The sequence below is a fragment of the Mustela nivalis genome (assembly GCF_964662115.1).
Source record: "Mustela nivalis genome assembly, chromosome: X".
In the NCBI taxonomy this organism is placed as follows: domain Eukaryota; kingdom Metazoa; phylum Chordata; class Mammalia; order Carnivora; family Mustelidae; genus Mustela; species Mustela nivalis.
The window spans coordinates 16459427-16480465 of record NC_139040.1 but is presented as its reverse complement, the minus strand read 5'-3'; the positions used below and the strand labels follow the sequence as shown (position 1 = coordinate 16480465).

Sequence of the window (21039 nt, the reverse complement as noted above, 5' to 3'; positions counted from 1 at the left end):
AATTAGGGGCGAAACTGAGATCTGAAACGGAGACTCTTTGAGGGCGAACTCCTGGGGAAGGAGGGTTAAAGAAAGTGGTGGGATATTTGCCTGGATTCGGGAGGATTGGAAAAGGACGATTAGGGGACCCTGACTTGCCGACCGCAAGGACCTGCTAAAGTGTTTTAGAGGAAGATAGTTTTGCGAGTTGATCTAGCGCTTGATTAGAGGGAGGTCGTGGAGTCTAGTGTGTATTGAGGAATAAATAACGGGGAGAGGACCCGGTACATTATGTGTACCGTCCTTTATTATATGGACGAACAGCACGGCATTCTTCTGAAATTTGTTCGTTTCGATATCCTGCGTGGAAGTTGAAAAATCCTTTATTTTTGAAAACCCTTGTCTTTTCATCGGCTTACTACGTAATATCAGGTCTTATTCATACAGTTCAAATTCTTTCTTACCCTTGGGTTTGAAACAACTGGAAAATTCCTTCAGTTTCCTTTTGAATAACCGCAAAAAGCAGTGCGAAGCATGTAATAATATCGTGCAACCAAATTCAGGTGCCCTTCCGGTTCATTTCTTATTCGTTTATTTCTCTCCGCTCTAACTTTCCTGACAGAAATACTGCTTCTTTGAGGATCACGTTTATGTATTCTGAACTGTGTATTTCAGCTTGATTGCGTGCGGGATTGTTTGATCTTCCGGAACTGCAGTTTTTGTTTTGTTTTTCTGTGAAAATGGTCTTTCAGATACGAGACATTGAATGAGCTCTCGACTTGGTTCTTCAATGCTCTCCTTGATGTTTCAGGTTATTTCTACCTTGGTTCTTTACAGCATCTTGTAAAATCAGGAACGCATTGATGGCTTCAGCGTAACTAATCGAGCTTTTATATTTTGCCAGATATTTAGATGTTTTTCACGCAGATACCTTTGCTTTTTTATTTCTGCTTTATAACACTGTCCATAATATTCTGTTTCTTTTAAGGAAAAGGTTTCATTGTTGGGCGAAAGCATCAAAGTTTGATCTCTGCATGCGCTGAAAAACCTTTTAGACTGAAATTAAAAGGCCATATTGCTGTGTGGATCATTATGAATCTCTTAATATTGGTCCTTGGAATGCCCTTATTCTCCCTAACTAGAGACCACAAATGAGACAGCATTAGATAAAAATCTGTATTTTTATGATAAAGACATTTTTGTTAGGAGTCATTGTTTCCATGATGTTCCCCACTTCATGTTTCACTAGGAGGCTGTAAAAAATTAGCAAGATATGCACAGATGCATTATTTGAATTTTAGTGGAAAAATCCATTTAGTCATTGTACATTGGGGAAAGTTTTTAATTGGTTTGATGCACTTTTTTTGTGTTTCTGTTCACTTTACCATTTTATACTGATTAAGACACTAGAATATTTTTGAATGTAAAATAAAGCATACCTTTTTTCTCTCTTAGATTTTTGGGTCTTTGATATCTGGAAAAGAAAAATTCTCAAAATTAGGAGGACAAATGTACCTGTTTCTAAATTCAAAGAGGCAGAATTCAATAGATAGAATCTGAGGGACACCATTTTCAGGATTAATTTCAAGAATAAAAAGTGCTTTTCTACTCCAGGACTTTATAAAAAACCTTAAACTGGTTTTATAGCATATGCTAGGATTGAACAGAAATTACACATTAAAGATGTCTGTACATATTAGATTCATTATGTGCCATCCTTTGAAATGGCCAGGGATGACCGGGAGAAATGCTGAATGCATTACAGTGGTTTCAGAGTGCCTACTCTTCATTGCATAGTAGTAAAGAAAGCTAATTTAGAACTCACATAGCAAATTTTAGTGCTATTTGTGAATTTTGGTGTTTCGCATGGTTAATTCTAAAGATTTGGCAGCTATATTCTTGATAAAGCAACTGAACACATATTTGCCTGTACAAATGCAAACACACTTCCCCTTTTGTTTCTTTTGTTTCTCTGTTAATGTCTTTTTTTCTTTAATCCTAAAAGTATTTGCTGCCTGTTTTCAATCAGTTTCATGGTTTATAGCCAGTGCTATGAATACAGTACTGTTGTAAAGTATCCGATGCCATTTGGAAGACTGAGGTATTTAAAATTGTCGATAGCATTAAGAGTTTGTTAAACCCATCAATGCGAAGACTGTCAAGGCCTAGGTATAAAATGATTTAAAAAAAAAAAAGACCCGTTTCTTTGTGGCTTCACCTTAAACTGTAATCCCGTGTCTGCATTTTTATATTGTAAAATACTGGCTTGCATCTTCCACCTTCCTGGCATCCGGCAGCTACTGTTCTTGATGGGGAGTAAGTGCCTTTCAGAGAGCTACAAGGTAGCATCAGTGAGTCCAGTTTTCAACATAGTATCATGAAAGCATTTGAGTATACAGAAAAATGGGAAGAATTTCGGGGGATTTTAAGACAAAAATTGGAGATGTTATTGATTGTGTTGTGTGTTGTAGCAGCCTGGATCCAGAACTGCTTAGGTTGGTCGATTTGGGAAAACCACACAAGTCACATCACTGATTTTACACTTGTTTAGATTCTTAAGAATCCCTGTTGAGATTGATGATCTAAATCTGACACCATCTATGTCAGAGCTTTTCTCCCCCACCCCCTCCTTTTGGGGGGGGGTTGACTCTGCTACCTATAATTATAACTTGACTAGATTTAAGGGTCATTCAGAAAAATTTTCCTTCCTTTTAGACAATATTGCTAATTTAATGTGGAAGTTACCACATTTAGAACACCACGGTCAGTTTGTAGCTTTAATTTGATAAGCAGGCTTGTGGAGTAAGCCCCAGAGTCAGATAATATAGCTTGTTAAAAATAAATAATTGGTTCCTAAAGTGTGCTTTTTGGAATAGATTGTTATAAGCTTAATTTTTTTCTTTACTCTAAAAAGGACTACAATAGCAAAACTTATTAAGGATGTATATACATGATTTTTTTTATACTTAAAAAATAATTCAGATTTTTTAGAGTAAGTGTTCCAGAGTCACGGTTAAGTGCATTCATTTGTCTTTTGTTGGTTTATCACTATGTGAACTTTAAGGAATTGTGCAATTTTAGAATTCTGTTCACTCTGCATATTGTGTCCTTCTCTTAGAAGTTTCTGCTCTGCTCTTAGATACATAATTCTTTGTCTCCTTGAAGAGGCATCTAGCTATATTTTAAAAATATTTTATATTAATTATGTCAGCAGATGGTTGTTTTAGTATCACACATTGTACATTTTTTTATCGATACACACAGAAATCTTTTTAATTACTTCACATATCCCCTAATTTGGAAGCAGTTTGATTTTCCTGAATTATTTCATTACCTTGTCTTTATGCATACGTTCATTTTTTTCCTTACAGAAGCATTGTAGGTTTTAATATTAATTTGTCTATACTAAATAGCCATTTAAAAATGCATATGTTAAAACTTAGGTTAAATATTAAACAACTTACATGACTGTGCAAATGGGTATTAAAGTGAAATTAACCATTTTGTTGCCCTTTTTATTCTCTGTAGCATTTCTTGAGGCTTAAAGTGGCATTCTAAAAGCAATTTAAAAATCATGTCAAGCTCAGTTGAACAGAAAAAGGGGCCTACAAGACAGCGCAAATGTGGCTTTTGTAAGTCAAATAGAGACAAGGAATGTGGACAGTTACTAATATCTGAAAACCAGAAGGTGGCAGCACACCATAAGTGCATGGTAAGTATAGGCCGGCAACCAAGACACCTGAAACCATGAGAATCCTGACAATGAATATTTCCGAATACGAAAAAACTCAGTTAAATTTTTAAAGAGATGGTTTCTCACGAATGCTATGCCATTTTTACTAGAAAATTTCCTTGTAAAGTTAACATCTTATTCACTGTTGCACTGCAATTTCTTTAAATGTGAACCTTAATTTTTTTTAAATGTAATTTATAGCTCTTTTCATCTGCTTTGGTATCATCACACTCTGATAACGAAAGTCTTGGTGGATTTTCTATTGAAGATGTCCAAAAGGAAATTAAAAGAGGCACGAAGCTGGTAAGTTGGTATTTCTGCCTCTTGAGAATAAAACTTATTTTAAGCTCATTAAAGAGGAAATTGCTTAGTTTACAGTGTATTGCTTTATTAACATTATGATTTTCAATTGCAGTCTTTCTTTTTTTTTTTTTTTTTTCACCCCCTGAACCAGAAATTCCAAGGTTGGGCTTAACTTGTTTACCACGCAACAAAAAAGGAGCGAATCAATATTTATATTATTCAAATTTTTTTTTTCCTTTTCAAAAAGAGTCAAAATGTTCTTGGAGGCTGTGTTGACTCAAAAAAACAAGCAGTTTGCTTAATTTGAATATATCGTGTGTTGAATTCTTCATTCAAAATTTTCATGAACCAGATGCTTTTTCATCTTCTCTCATAAAGTCATTGTGGTCATCATGAATGAGGATGACCCTGCCCTTTCAGCAGGAATATGTTAGCCCTTGCTGTATTGGACTGTGGTTCAGCTATATAACCCCACATTTATAACTTAGTATCACTTTTGACGGATTGCACTCTTTGTCTGAAGCTCTGTTACACTGAATGGTCCTGTAATTGTTTTCTACCAGCAACCAGGTGGGCAGGATACTATGTTGCTCTGTTGGAAAAGTAACCTCATCTCAGTTGGCCTTTGTGATCCATTATGGTTTACATCGAAACAACGTCTCTTCATTTGGTTATTATTTTTCCCTTTGAACCCTTTGTTGAAATTATGTCTGCAAATGTGCCTTCAGTTGCTTCACTATTAAGTGCTGCATTATTTTAAAGGTGGGCTTGGCAGAACACAAAGCTGTGTTCTTCAGCGCTGGATGATCTCATGTTTCACAAAGAATTTGAGGAGCAGAGAGCTAGGAACTGTCATGTCGATGACCAGGAATAACCTATTTTTTTTGAAGTTGTCAGTCTGATAGTAGCAGGGAAAAAAAAGCAAATGAAGAAGTTCAAGGATTTGAGACTGGCTTTAGGATTAATAGTCTAAAACCCTAGAATCAGTATTGGCACAAATGGGAATTCAGAGGCCAGTTTTTGTGGTAGTGAGACCTTAACTGAAAGTATTTCTCCCCCCCACTCCCAAAACTGTAGTAACTATAGAATGCTTCATTTTTTTTTTTGAATGCTTCGTTTTTTTTAGTGTGATTTTTATTTGGTGGTTTCAGAATTCTTCCATGTTTTTATGGCTTGCTGATTTTTGAGAACCAGAGCAGTATGTTTTTATTTCCTAGTCCTTAAAAACAAATTCAGAGGTAAAGAAAGAATACTACTTACCAGAAAGTGGTTGTACTGTAAACCTCATCACCCCATTATTTATTCCCTGGCATTATGCATATGCCTGGAAATGCATCTACATCCTGAGTCGTTAGCATTTTTGTCACTTGGCATGGCTGCTCTGGTCCAAAAGGGAGCAGTTTTGGTCTCTGATGTTACTTATTATTAACGAACGCAGTGCCTGGTTTTACATGAAGCAGCGGTGTACATCTGGCAGCATTGGTAAATCCAGCGGGCATTTCATTTATTTGGATGTGTTTGTGAAGACAGCATCAGAACATTGTACAAGCTTCACTAATATAAATTGTTTTGCTTAATTTTTAATGGTATGGTGGGGGGAATTCATTTTTCCCCAAGTGTAGTGAGTTATAAAGATTAAGTTTGTCCCTTGATCTAGAAAGTGGAAGAACATTGGAGGTGCAGACCACAAGCTATAGTAAGTAACAGACTTGGATGTGACTCCTAGCTCTGTCACTGACTAGCTAAGACCCCGGGCAAGTCATCTACTTCTCTGCGCCATGTTTTTCCTCTCCTGCTAAAAAGACAGGACTTGTCTCACAGGGCTGTTGTGAGAATTAAAAGAGAGGCTGGACAGGACTTAGCATGGTGCCTAGCACGTGGTTAGGACTTGATAAATGCTAGCTACCACTGTAGTTATTGTTTATAGATAATAATATCCTGCTGATGTCACTGTAGGCTAATGAAAAGCATGCTGGGCTGGGAAAGTCATGAGGCTTTTTTTTTTTTTTTAAATAACTCTGCTACTGACACATTATGTAACTTTAGCTAGGTCGTTAACTTATTTGTCTTTTTGCCAGTAGTAAACAGATAATGCTGTATCACCACTTATTAAACAGCGATGTCCCTTGGCTAACCAGTTCTATAAAAGACAGAGTGAGTTACCCTAGGAAAGGTGTTTTAAAAAGCTGTTTTGAGGCTATGGGCACCTAGTAGTAAGGAATAGGGTCAAAAGGAAAGAACTCTTGAGCCTAGTATGTAGTTTTGCTTCTTTCCCTTCTCCCAGCTGTCAGAATTTAAATCAGTTACATAGGGGATAGGGCTAGAGCAGCATTCATATATTTAACTTTGACTTCTAGGTGAAAAGTAGGTCATGAATACCTGTCGAAAATAAACAGGAGTGCTGGTCCCCGGGTGCTTTCAAGTCAGGTTCCAGGCTATACCTGGTGTTGGCTTAAGATAGGTGCCCACTCGCCCCAAAGAAAAATAAAGAGAAATGAGACTGGGGCTTGTGGTGAAGGTGTTTAGGTAACCAGATGGGTCAGAGTCTTGAGAGAGTGAGAGGTCACAGAACAGGAGGTACAGGTATATGGTGTCTGTCTTCTTACTGCCACAGGCAGTTTTCGGAGGTTTTCGTGTCAGTCGCAAAGATCAGGGGAGGAAAGTTATTCTGTGTGAGGAAATTCATCTCTTTTGCATTACCTTTGAGCTCCAAGGTGGACTGGGAAGAATTTGCCAGGGTACTAAGGATTTTATCATTTGAGTCTTTGTTTTTGCAGTTAAGACAGATACGTATTTTTCCAGAATGGTTTCCAGTTTCTTCTGCAGCCATATGGAGACGCCACATCTGTACCATCTACTCTTAATTCTCCAGCCATCTAGCCAAGAAACGCGAATTTCCAAGTAAAATTATATGAATCATCGTCACCGTTTTCATTTTCTTTAAGGAGATACTTGGGAGGAGTATATTTGAAGAACATACTCTTTCTGGATGAAACTAGGTGGTGAAATCATTAGCAGTATCTACGCTGGATAATAGTTACTGTTGGAAGTGGTAACTGTCAGATGTATCACTCTGAGAACAGGAGTTCAGAGGCCGTTTGGTTCACCTTCCCCACCCCCTATGCAAGGTTGCCTCCAAGCCAACCAACATAAGATTTTCATCTCTGCTATTCTTAAATATATCCAGAGGTGGTGATTCTACCCAAGCAGCTTGAATCATGACCGTAATTACATGACACTCTTCAGAATTGAGAAATTCGTCCTTCTTTATAATTTAATTATCTCGCTTAATTTAAGCCATTAATTCTAGGACTCTCTCCTTCCATTAAAGGCAAGATTTGGGTTTTTTCTTTAATAAAACTGGAAAATCTTTCATATACTTGATGAGTATACTCAGGTCACTCCTAAGCTTTCCCCTTTTTGGACTAAATTTTATAGGTCTAAAGAAATCCTCTGAACATTTTTCCTGCCCCCCCCCAATAATAGAAATAGCTAACATTTACTGAACACTTAATATGGTGGCAAAGTACTTTAAATACAGGATTCTTTACAATCCTGACCATCATAATGTGAGATGGGAAGTTTTAATTCTCCCTTTAGGGATGAGGAAGCTGAGGCCGGCGACTTAAGATGACTAAGGTCCTATTACTAGTAAGTGGCAGAGCTGCCATTCGCCTTCAGGGCCAGTGAGCTGCCCAGCTAGAATCTTGATTACCCCAGGTTATACTAGACTGCCTTTTAAGCTACCCAACCCCAAATCAGATTTTAAACAAATGTAAATATTAGAGCTTAGTAGTTTTTTTTTAAACAAATATGGAAATACTACTGGATTTAGGGTATAATATGACACCTTTTCGTATGTATTAATAGCATTGTTTTTAGGACAGAAATCTTATATAGGTACTAGGTAAGAATATTCTGATTCTTCGCTACCCTCAAGATATTTTTTGTGGCCCCTAAAAATGGGAAGACCATTTTGACATGGTTCCAGTGGAGTGCTGGGTGCCCTATAGAAATGGGGTATCTAATTTTGAGAGTTTATGATTTAAATATTGGGTATGCCATGAATCTGTGTATATGACAATTCATAGATACAACTTTTTCTTTGTGGGAGGAGGCTTGCCTATTAGGTAAGACTGCTTCCTAGAGTTGGTGAAGTTTAAAAAAAAGGGGAGGGGGTGAGTCCAGAAAATAGGTTAATACTAGAATGGGTCACTGAGACCTGCAGTAATGGAATTGAGTTGATGGCAGGTTCTTTAAACCGTAGGCAGGAGTTTCACTTTGGGTAGGTGGGGGTGGGGATGGGCAAAGCAGTTTTCAGGAGAAAAGGGATGTACAGTAGTCACTGCGGAGAATGAAATAATCATGGTAGCGTGTTTGTCTGCTGTACATTGATGTCCTGCAGCAGCGTCTTAAAACTCAGCCTCTCTGAACCATTATTCATCATCTGCCCTGCCCTGAACCCTGAGTCTTTTTCAGAATCCTTTACCTTCAACTCTTCCTTCTTACATATCTGTCACACTGGTTCTCCTTCTGGGATGTCTCTGCTATCTTTTCTTTTCTTTTTCTTTTTCTTTTTTTTTAAGATTTTATTTATTTATTTGACAAAGATCACAAGTAGGGAGAGAGGAGGAAGCAGGCTCCCTGCTGAGCAGAGAGCCTGATGTGGGGCTCGATCCCAGGACCCTGGGATCATGACCTGAGCTGAAGGCAGAGGCTTAACCCACTGAGCCACCCAGGCGCCCTGTTGTAGAGTTTAACATCACATGCATTGTGTTTGTTGCATGTGTGCAAGCCTTTCTTCCCCACTATATTCTGGTCTCTGGGAGGGTAGAGACTTCTTTCGGCCTAGCATAGGAGAAAGTGGGGATAATGCTTGGAAGACACTTGGCACAGCCCTTGGTGTCTCATTAGCATTCTGATAAATAGATGGGCACTCACTGATTGTTGAATTTGAGGAGAGAAGAGCTTCAGTTGGATAACAGTGGGAAACCTTAATAACGGGCTAGGTGTAGATTGGCCAGGGAAGTAATGGTAGAGCATAAAATGCCTCTTTTCTGGTTAATCAGTGCTCTGGTGGTTTGCATCTCTAGTGGTTTGAAAAGGAAGGGGAGAAATCTAGTGGGAAACGTGCTACTGGTTATTTTTTCAGGACAGTGGAGAGCTGTATATGCCTCAGCCAGGAGGGTTTGCATGTTTCTTCAACATTCCCTGACCCAGTGTGGTATTATTTTTGTTGTTTCCTTAGGCATGGAATTTGTCACGCCCTTGTCCTAGAGTCTAAAATTCATCTCTCTGTTCATTTGTCAGTTATTTAATTTAGTGCCTACTTTGTACCAAGCATAAGGTGAGACACTTCAGTAGGTGCCACTATGAATACATACAGTTTAGCCTTAGGAGTATGTAGAGAATGCCACGGGAGAGCTGGGATAAAGGACCATCAGTAACTCTACTTGAGAAGTCAGAAGGCTTCATAGAAAGTGACACTTGAAATGTGTTCCAGGGGGAAAGTGATGCCGTAGAAGTCAGAGGGGGAAGAGTTTCAAGGAGGAGGAAGTGGGCAAAAGTATTAGGTAAGTATTAAATGCCAGTGCTATTTAAAGTAGAGTGAATAGCTCATTTAGCATTCAGTAAGGGCAAAATGGAGTGCCCACAGTGCATAGAATGCTCCGACTGTTTACTGCATACAGAGAAGCGGAAGATGCCAGGTGATTGGTCAGTGGTGCTACTAACCCTAGGAGCACTGGTCCTGAACCAACTGTGAAATCTGAGTGGGCCGTGCAGGGGATTGCAGGCATATATTTTTTGAGAAAGGTTCCCAAAGAATTTTTAAAAAGATTTTATTTATTTGAGAGAGAGAGAGATCCCAGGACCCCAGGATCATGACCTGAGCCAAAGGCAGACACTTCACCAACTAAGCCTCCCAGGCCCTCTGCCTCCCACCCCTGCAAATGATTTCTGGTGAACACTTTTGGTTATGGACCATTGCCTCAGGAGAGGGGTTGGCAAACTTTGTGTCCAGGGCCAGATTATAAATATTTAAGAATTTGCCAGCTATATTATCTCAGTTTCAGTCACAGGCAATACTCAAAGAAATGAGCATGTCTGTGTTCCAATAAAACATTATTTACAGAAATGGCTGGTGAGCTGGATTGGACTTGCAGGAACCCTGCCCAAGAGTATTTTTGTGGAAAAACAGGTAAATTCCTCCTGCAGATTTGTTCACTGGCCTTATTGTCATCTGTGCAACTAAGTGTAAATCCATCATGAGCGTATTTCTCTAAGTGTGTATTTTTTTTATAAAGCTCAGATTATGGCATGCGGATTAATTTTAATGCGTGCAAATATTTTACCTGTCATTTATATTAAAATGAATTTTGCTTTTCTTTGGAGACGGTTAAGGAGAATGAATATAAGGCGAAAGAGAAACTTCAAGTCCAGTGATGGAGAAAATCAGGTCTTCGACTATTACTGAATAAGTTAATTTTTTTTCCCCTTTGCCTTCATTAAATACTTCTTTGTAACTGGGAATACTGTAAATTTATGTCATTACATAACTAGTTCTCATTTATTTGTGCTAATGGAGGAGAATCCAAACCAGTAATGTAAAATAATGTTTGTCTGGTTTGGGGGGATGTCTTGGTACTTACTTGAACATGGATGTGTATTTGACGTTCTTCCCCGATTAAGGATAGCAGGCAGCATGTTTAGAGTTCAGAGTAGCCTCAGCCTGAAAGACCTACCCCTGAGAACAGCCTGAACCTATTGATCTGTGCCCAGAAAAACTCGGTCTGAATGTTTTCAGGTGGAAACAAAAAAATACCCTTCAAAAGCTACAGTAAGAGAACTAAAATTTCTCATCAGTGATGACTCATAAAGTATGAGTATGGAGTATGTGATATTCACAGCAAGGTCAGGGGACTAGGTTAAGGAAGAACTTGACAGGCTTACTTAGTTCATGGCCCTCCGGTTCTGAAAAGATTTCTGAACTGATTTGTTCAATAGCAGCTTAGATTTAGTCTGTTACTCTAGTAAAAGCTTAGATTTAGTCTGTTACTCTAGTAAAAAAAAAAAGTGCTTTTCAGTAGCCCTGATTTTTAGAAGCACTTGGGATTTAAGGTCCTACCCTATCAGGTGTGTTTTTTTCTGATGACTTTGATGACTTTCAGATGTCATTTTTGCTTTCTAGCTTTCCATTTAGACCTAATTATTATGCAGAGTTTATTATTATTGATAATGTGAAGTTTGTGTTTTTATAAGACCCTCTTGAAAACACTGGACTATTTTTTTCAGTTGTAGCTCTAGCATAAATCAGAAACAGTCCTGAGTTCATGTTCCTCCCCACCACGCAGTGCTATTCCTTTTAGGAATTTTTTTAAAAACATTTTATTTATTTATTTGAGAGAGAGAGAGAGAGAGAGAGCACAGAGGCAGAGGGAGAAGCAGACTCCCCTGGGATCAGGAAGCCCAACATGGGGCTCGATCCCAGGACCCCGAGATCAGGACTTGAGTCAAAGGCAGACGCTTAACTGCCCGAGCCACCCAGGCACCCCATAGGAATTTTTTTTAAGATTTATTTATCCATTTTTAGAGAGAGACAGAGTGAGAGAGAGCAGAAGGAGGAGTGAGGAGAGCAGAGGGAGAAAATCTCCAGCGGACTCTGCTTTGAGTGTGGAGCCTGGTGCAGGGCTCGATCCCATGACCCTGAGATCATGACCTGAGCCAAAATCAAGGGTTGGTCGCTCAACTAACTGAGCCACCAGGCGCTTCTTTTTAGGAATTTATAACCAGTAAATCAGACAGCTGTCACTTAACCAGATAATTCAGAGGTCACTGAACTTTCTAACCATACTGGATAGGCGAGGGATTCCATTGCTTTACTTAAAGCAGTGACCCTGGAGTTTAGGAGCATTTTTTAGGCAGCTTGGAAAACTTACCCCAACTGCCTTGTCCCATGTTTTTACTGGAGGTAGTAATTATCTGTTACTGAAAACAACAGACACCGGTGTAAGGTGAACTGACCTCACTTTATTTTTGTCTCCCGTCTCCTGTGCAGATATCCTAGGTAGCCTGTTCCCAACCCAAGTGCTCTTGGGATGTTTTCTTTGCCTACAGGTCTCATTTTGGAACCTCTTCTGCATTCTCGTAGGTTTATAGCCCTTTCTTGGGAGCAGATGTCAAGAGTAGTAACTACTTGGCCGTGAGGATTTATATCTGTACGGTGGTGATCAGTCCCTGATACACATGGTCTGTACACAGCAGTTAAGCTGGGCACAGCTGTCTTAGCAAGCCCTTTGTCCCTCGCTTCCCTGTGACTCTGGCTAGCCATCAGACTCTAGCTTTTCCCCCTGAAAGCCACCCCTTTCTGCCCAGCCTAGAAGTTGGGAATCTCATTTTAGTTTCACTTTGTGTCTCTCTGTGCCCTTGGATGAGTTTTCCCTATGGTTTACCCATAGCTATGGAGAAAGCAGTATTTCTCCTTTTATTCCGTAGGACTTCTTCCTGTTACAGACTGAATCTCAGCCCTGGCCTGGCTCAGCTGACTGAGGAGCAGGTACATGCCAGTCTCTGGCTCCCGCAGGACTTCAGCTAAGTCATCGTCCTTTCGGTTCCCGTTGTCGGCTCTCGGGTGTGACTTAGTTCCTCTTTAATCTGTGGGTCAGCCCCTTGAGACTCAGCTTGCTGGGTATAGCTTGACATTAGCGTCAGATAGCTTCACAGGTTTTAGAATAGTGCTTACCACAGGCAGGGAGGGTGCAGACATGTTGGTTAAAGGGTACTAACTTGCATTTCACTAATTTTTTAAAATATTGTGCCATATAGCCTGAATATATATATAACTTTTAGCAAAAAATTTTTAAAGTTAGTATAGCTTCTGGCCATACTGTAAAGATTACGTGCAAACATCTGCAGTAGGATGGGGCCTCCCCCCCACTTCCCAGGCTCCCTATTTCAGAAGAGGTGATCGAGTTTTGAGGCTTACTAGGTCTACTAGGTAGCAAACTGAAGAGAGGAGGGAAAATAAAAGAAAAATCATTATCAACAAATTTTCACCTCTACTTAAAGAGCTTGAAATCAGGTTGACATTTATACTTCTGTTGGGGGCAGGAAATCAGCCCTCAGCACAGTATCTGCTGTGTGGGACAGACATTTTTGCAGGGGGAAGAGGTCCACAGTTAGTTCACCATGATCCTGTCAGGTTAACTTTCATTTTCCCACATTTGCAAGAGTCATGGGTAGTGTAAACTTGATAGGAAATGGTAGCTCACAGTCCTTCTGCTAGGAGCCCAGTAGGGACTGTGACAAATTTGAGGGCAAATGTTTTATGTAGGGGCGCCTGGGTGGCTCAGTGGGTTAAGCCTCTGCCTTCGGCTCGGGTCATGATCCCAGGGTCCTGGGATCGAGCCCCACATGGGGCTCTCTGCTCAGCAGGGAGCCTGCTTCCCCCTCTCTCTCTGCCTGCCTCTCTGCCTACTTGTGATCCCTCTCTCTCTCTGTCAAATAAATAAATAAAATCTTTTTAAAAAGAGAGAGAAAAATATGGTATGACATTGCCTGGGTCCAGCACACTGCTGCCTTGCCATTTTGGAGACCCCATGATCCTGTGACTCTATTTCAAGAGAAGTCATCTTTGTTTTATCTCCCATAATTTTTTTTTAGGTGTACCAGAAACCTATCTGGTTTCCCAACTTCTTTAATTTTTCTTTTTCTCTCGTTTGATTCTCAACCTTATATCTCACAGGGCTAATCTGTGCCTCCCAAATAGTCTCACTTCTGTGCATTCTATGCCCCTTCTACTGGACTGTTCTTCTCAATTGTACCTTTCCAAAATCTAGATCAGACTGTTTAAATTTGTAGGCATGTTTAAAGATTATTCTGTGAAATCTGTAGGCATTAGAAACATATATGGGAAAAAATATGCTGGGAGATATTAAAATCTTCAGTAACAGGAAGCTTAAAATCAACACATTTACTGAGCACTACTTTGTAAAAGCACAATGGCAGTGTTCCAGAAAACTCAATCTAGAAACAATTGATGGATAAAATCTATACATTTACAAATATAATTAGCCACGCAAGGAAGTAAAATGCTAAGAGCCAAAAATGAATACTATATCTTAAGTCCCACTGGAGTTTAGAGATGAAAGAATTATTTAGGGGTTAAGGTATATAGTGTAGTATACTTCAAGGTAACAGTTGTGTCTCCATTTTGGGTTCATAGGCACACAATGATGTTTAAATTGTATATTTTGTTTTCTTATGGGTACTTTTTGCTATTTGGTTAGCATCTTGCCAGAATTTCATGTACAAGTGGGTATTTCAGCTTATATAGGAATGCTGCTTAAAATAGATCCAGTAAATTCTAATTGAGAAAAATTCCTACTGCTAACCTTAAAGAGAATTTTCCACTCTTGGAAACCATTTTTAATGGAACATCTTCTTCCTTTCTTCCTTGAGGAACTGACAAAAGTGAGAATGAGCTTCTTCTCACTTAGAAATTGTATCTGTCCTAAATTACTGTAGTTAACTTGTGATACTTTGGGCAGATTTAAACTGAGAACCAGCAAAGACAAATTTTGATATATTTTGGACATTTGGTTTCCTTCTTATTCTCAACAAACTGACAGATGGGTATTAAAAGCATTGGCTAGTGTATTCTCCCAAGAATAATTTTTTACATGTGAAAGTATTTTTGCCCATTGTAGGAAAAAAACATCAGAAAATATGGGAAATTGTAAAGAAAACCAGCCACCTACTGACAGTCCCTCAGCATTTTGCTGTATTTGCTTCCTCCCATTTTCAAAGAATTTGTGGGGTTTTAAAAAATTTTTTAAAAAGATTTTTATTTATTTATTTGACAGAGAGAGACCCAGCGAGGGAGGGAACACGAGCAGGGGGAGTGGGAGAGGGAGAAGCAGGCTTGCGCTGAGCAGGGAGCCTGATGCGGGGCTCGATCCCAGGACCCTGGGATCATGACCTGAGCCAAAGGCAGACGCTTAACAAATGAGCACCCAGGTGCCCCCAAAGAATTTATTATAAACCCAACTGTGATCATAATTAACAGAGCTTTGTATCCTGCTTTATTCTTCATACATAAACATTTTTCCATGCCCTTAAGTTTTCTTTGGAGCGTGGCTATAGACTATTTCTGCCTATGGGTGTGCTATAATTCAAAGATTTTTCAGTTGTTTTCCATGAGTGGTTTTACATTTTGGACTATTGCAAATAATTCTGCAGTGAAGATGATATGTATATAAATCATTTGAATCTAATTTTTTTAGACTAGATTAATAGAAGTAAAGTTAGTGGATCAGGAAATAAGAACTTTTTAAAAGCTTTCTGATATATATGGCAAAAGCTGCTATGCAGAGTATAGTGATTCCCAGCAGGATACGAGAGTACCCGTGTCACTGTACTTTTGCCAACGTCAAGCCAAGTGCAGTATTTTTAACAGTCCCTCCCCTCCTTTCATTTTTGCTCGCTAATTGAATTCATAATCGTTTCTTCAAAATGTACCTGTGCAAACCCATTTTTGATGAAATTTCAAGATGAACTATTTACAGTAGAGTTCTTAATGAGGTGGAGTAATGTTCAACCTGTTTAGATTTTTTAAAAAAAGGTTGTAAAATAGTATGTACAGAATTACATAGACAAATACTTGCATGTAAACATTGTAACATACTCTAAGTGTATCTCTGGTAAGCAGGAGTTAGTTTGTTGTTGTTTGTTTGTTTTAATTTTCTTTTGCCTTCGTGTTTTCCAAAATGTCTGTAATGTGTGTTTTTTGATGAAAGATATAATTTGCTAAAATGATAAAACTTCATAATTAAGCTGTAGTACAAATGCTGCACCTTCTCAAGAATTTACAAGCTCCCCAAAAGTGTTTAACAGCTTTTCCTGCTTGATAATTTGGCACAGTATTTCTTTTTAAGTAATACTCTGAAGTTTCTGTATTTAAGGAAATGGGAGTGTTTCTCTAATATTAATAATGGCACTAGCCCTCATGTTTTCTGGAATGTACCTGTATTGAGAATGTTTCTGACTCAGACAGTATTTCTTAAATGACAGTTTGAATGAGGGGTTGAGTGTTTGACTTGCTTAGAGAAGTGTAAGGAATTTATATTAGCTTTCCAGTGTACCCAAATTGCTTAGGGGCCAAGTAATCCACAAGTTAGGGTGGTGAGTGTTCTTTATATTAAAATTAATAGAGGAAGGAGAACAGTTCCGAATGAGGTATCTAGCAACCAAGAAACAGTTTTTAAGATTTGCCTTACAGTGAATTTATTTTGGCATGGCATTTATAGCTCAGGAGAATAGCTCATTAAAAGTCCACTCAGTACCGTGTACAATGATACATTAATCAAAACCACTAACAGTCATTGTTATGTGCTTTTTTTTAAAAGAGCTTTTTCGTAAATTGAGAGCATGAGCTAGTTAAACAATAGGAATTATCTAATAAAGTCAAAAGGTAAATTACATTAAAATATGTTTAAAGAGTCTGTTCTTCTATCTGCCTGAATTCATAACACGAGGTAAGTAACATAGATTAAATTAAAATAGATGAGTGTATTTTCACAATCAATTTGACATCACAAAATATTTTTAGAGCTTGAGATATTTAAATATCTACTTAATTTTTTATCCTTCTTCGTTCACTTGAAATTGATTTTACCAAGTTCCCCAATAATATGTGAGGGTTTTTTTCCCCCAAAGATTTTCATTAAGGAGAAATGTGAAGGAAAAATTTTTTCTGGTATGAGACATTTTCCACAGTTACCCATTTCCAGGAAAATCTGGATTGTGAAAAGGTCTAAGTGACATACAGATTACAGTCCTGATTCGCAACATTTCAAATTTTCTCTTGACCACAGTGAAACAGTAGACATTAATAATATTTCATTAATTTTGTCAGCATTCAATCTTGGGGGAGAAAGTACCCTTAGTTGAATTTTATTCAGATTATTTCTAGGCAAGAAAACAAGAAAAATTGCATTATTAGTTACAAAACTTTTCAATAACCAGTTTGTTTTCCTTGACAGAGATTGATATGCCTCTAACCTGCCATCATGGCCTTAGCAGAATCGCACACTAATAATCATTATTTTATTGTTTTGCTGTAGATGTGCTCTTTGTGCCATTGTCCTGGAGCCACAATTGGTTGTGATGTGAAAACATGTCACAGGACATACCACTACCACTGTGCGCTGCATGATAAAGCTCAAATACGGGAGAAACCTTCACAAGGAATTTACATGTAATTATTTAACTTCTCTTTCAGTTGGTTTTTTTTTTGTGTGTTTTGTTTTGTTTTGTTTTAGCAGTCCTACTTTCTTTAGGCTTTTGTAAAAGTTTTTTTCCCATTTCAAAGCATTTCATTATCATTGTAAAGGGTGTTTCTGGTAATGAGTTGAATGGTTAGACCCATGGCATAGGATGTTTAATAAGATTTTTGGAATCCAGCTTGTGAATGGGGTGAAGTGTACTGCTCATTTTTTTAATCTGAAAAAGAGTTTAGTTTTTTGGCTTGGTAATTTTTGACTTCTTCATTTGGTTTTTTTTTTTTTTTTTATAGGGTTTATTGCCGGAAACACAAGAAAACTGCACATAATGCTGAAGGTACGTTGTGCAGCCACTTTTCAACATCAGGAAGAGATTTGAGTGAATTCTACTATACTAATTTTTACCATAAGGTGTATCTCAATAGTGAATACATTTCAAAGAATTAACAAAAGTGTTAGGATAAACTAAGTGCATAGTGAAAGAGATATGGATTTTTGAGAAAATATTTACCCCTGAAGTTCTTGTAAGGAGTATGTTGAGATATATTTTATCTTTAGGAAAAAAAAGGATGCTAGTGATTTTGGATTTCTGTGCTCATGTAAGTGTTAGTAGATTGTAAAGGTAATAATTGGGATCCTTAACTACTGTCGGATGAGCTAGAGTTATTGATACATTTTGTGATCACCAGGCTTACTGTTAAATTTTTAACATTTACTTTTTTGTACTTTTTGTACTTTTGTACAGTTGTACACATTGTACTTTTTTTGAAAATACAGACATGTTCATAAGAAGTGATCAATCTTAAAGTATGTTAACTTTTAAAATGACTTTATAGTTTATTTCTCCTTAAACTTATATAAAACAACATTGGGGTGTTTATAAATAGTTAGCCAAGTTGTCCTTGGTCTTTGGAAGGGATGGAAAGTTCTTAAATTGAACTCTGACTTGGTTCACGCCTTTGTAAACATACGGTTTTGATATTTTCACTAGCTATATAGAAAGGCTTAGATTTAATCTGAGATTGTTCTACCCTTCCAGTTAAATTAGAGATCTTTGGTTTTTGGTAGCCTCTGAGAACATGTTGCTTAGAATTAGGAGGGTTTGAACCTGCCGATTTAGGAAGTGGTTTCCCATGTTAGGGTTTACCTAATTATCCATATTAGCCTATTAAGAGTTTGTCACCCTCTTTGTTTGATATCTTAGATCGTGGCTATATCCTCCACTTTGGGACTCTAGATTAGTTCCAGTACTTAGTGTAGTGTAGACTTAAAAAAACTTGTCTTTAATGTAAACAGATTGGATAAATAGTAAGACCAGAACATTTTAGAGGTGATAAAGTACTACTGAGAAACCTTTACACTGTTTCTCTTGGTTTTTTTTTTTTTCCTCGTTCAGTTTTAGAATTCAGTCAAAGACCTTGTTCAAAGGTTAAGAGGAAGCTTGCCCACCTTTCATTACTTCAGATTTTAACAATGGGTTTGATTCTCTTTAAGATTGTGGTGACCAGATGTGTATGGTAAAGCAAGGGTTAAGAGTTAAGGCCCTGAAGGAACCCAAGTACAGGCTGCTCTGGGGCGGGAGAGTTGAGTGCGGCAACCATGTTTAGTGGAGCCGGCTTCCCTTCTATTCTCTAGTTTTCTGAAGCTGATAGTACCATCTAGTGGTAGGGACAAGTCACTGCAGGCTGCGTAAAGTAAAAGAATTTTGATCACCTTTTTGCTTTGAGAAACTTACCGAGAAAGATCTAAATTAATACTTTTCAGGATGATTGTTTTTTAATGTAACTGGCAGGTTCCTACAGTTCAAATTCATGATATAATTGTTTTGAATTTTGGGTTCAGTGTATACTTTCGTAGCACTATGGGACCTCATGCCGTATTGATGTATGAACAATGTGTTTACACTCACATTGTAGAACTTGAAGCATAATTTTACAATTTAAAGATACTTCAGGGTTTGTATTTATTGACTTTTGGCTTTTATCACTTTTATCTAGCTTTAATTTGCTTGATATTGAGGACTTTGTTAGAAACAGATTTCCGGCTATTTCATTGTTCTACTAGGAAACCATTGTTCTAGTAGGAAAACAGGGGGCTCTAATAGGAAATCTAATTTATGATTCTAATTTATGGTTGGGGTTTCTAGGATTGTGTTTCAGGATGGTAGTATGTGCAACAGAGAGGAATTGATACCTGTGGCCATATCTCCTGGTCATTTGCCGTCGGCTCAGTCATCTAGTTTGCTAATACTTAAAATGATAAATCCTCTGTGATTCAGTCTGTTCATATGAGTTTGATGTAATATGAACTGTGTTTTGAAATACTAAATTTGAGATTCTCTTTACTGTCTCCACAGTTTTGCCTTTTCCAGAAGGTCATATAGTGGGAGTCATACCCTACGTAGCCTTTTCCAGTTAGCTTCTTTCACCGAGTTGGCTGTTTTCTTGGAGGGCAGCGGATTAGTTGATATGTAAATGCTTATGAGAGAGGCTGTGATAGGCGAGAAGAGATTGAAGGTCTGGGAAGGAGGGAGACTCAGTGCTTGAACAGAAGAATTGCCCTGTGATAGGAGAACATTTCCTTTGTAATAGGAGAGCGGGAAGAGGGGGGATGGTTCCCTACTGGTCTGTTGTCTCTGTGAGGGAAAACGTAGGGTGAGGCCTGAGGGTTGGAAATCAAAGGCGGGAGGAGAAAGTTTGAAAGAACAGTTGTGAAGACTGGGAGAGGAAGTTTGCCTAGAGAAGTTTCCCGAGTGGATAGAGGGCTCAGTTAAGGTTGTTAACCATTAATTGACAGAGTGATACCCTCAGGTTGTGTGACTTCCTTCAGCACTTCAGGATCCGTTGTGTAGCACAGAGAGAGGGGTTAGTTGGTTGGATCAGAATTGGGATTTTGCCAAGTGGGTTCAACAAAGAAGTAATGGTCAAAGGGAGTTTAGGATATCTGCAAGGCAAAAATCTGAGGGAAGTGAAGGCAGGAAAAAAAGAAATAGGAAGGAGTTAATAGATTGGGTGTCCTGGTAAGGTTGAAGGTCAATGAGAATGAAAGTACTCGGGAAAGCAATCATTTTGTGGTCCCAAAGTGTGTGTGATTTATAGTGATTTCAGAGGTTAGAACCATTTTTGGGTGATTGTGAAGGTGTCTGGGTGTGATTATCGGAATTGGGTAGTTGATGGAGAACACCACTGAAGGTCACGGAACTTGCTAGGATTGTCCCATAGGCTGTTGAAGTCACCCAGGATGCAGCGGGGGCTAGGAAGGAGAAAAGAGCTGTAGGCTGTGCACTACAGAAAATCTGAAGCGGGGGTAGAATGGAAGGGAGGAAGGTAGCATAGTCAGTGACCAGCAAAATTGGCATCATCTGGGAGTTGGTTAGAAACGCCTAATCTGAAGCCCCACCCCTGACCTACAAAATAAGCATCGCCACTTTGACGAGATCCCAGGTGGTTCGTGTGCACGTTAAAGTTTGAGAAGCAGTGCTTTAGCTGAATGTCGTGGATGTCAGGCGCAGGGCTTTTACAAGGGGCTACAGAACTAATGGTTCAGCAAGGCTGTCTAGTAGAATTTACGGTGTCAGTGGACGTGTTCTCTATTTGCACTGTCCAATATGGTAGCCACTAACCACATGTGGTCGTTGAGTACTTAAAAAACTGTGTAGTACCCTCCTAGTCTTAATAGGGATTTATACATTGGGGCACCTGGGTGGCTCTGTTGGGCATCTGCCTTCTGCTCAGGTCATGATCC

The 21039-nt window shown here is 38.6% G+C and overlaps 1 protein-coding gene across 4 annotated transcripts in view; it reads left to right on the top strand.

Moving 5' to 3' along the window:
- Nucleotides 1-21039, top strand: part of PHF6 (PHD finger protein 6) — a 47649-nt gene that overhangs the window by 609 nt on the left and 26001 nt on the right. For 3 of the 4 annotated variants that reach the window (XM_082717655.1, XM_082717653.1, XM_082717654.1), the window contains exons 2-5: nt 3508-3691; nt 3914-4015; nt 17137-17270; nt 17589-17632. In XM_082717655.1, coding sequence (XP_082573781.1) covers nt 3554-3691; nt 3914-4015; nt 17137-17270; nt 17589-17632 — 418 coding nt within the window. In that variant the 5' untranslated portion in view covers nt 3508-3553. The remainder of the gene's footprint in view (nt 1-3507; nt 3692-3913; nt 4016-17136; nt 17271-17588; nt 17633-21039) is intronic. The other variant, XM_082717656.1, reaches the window with a different exon arrangement.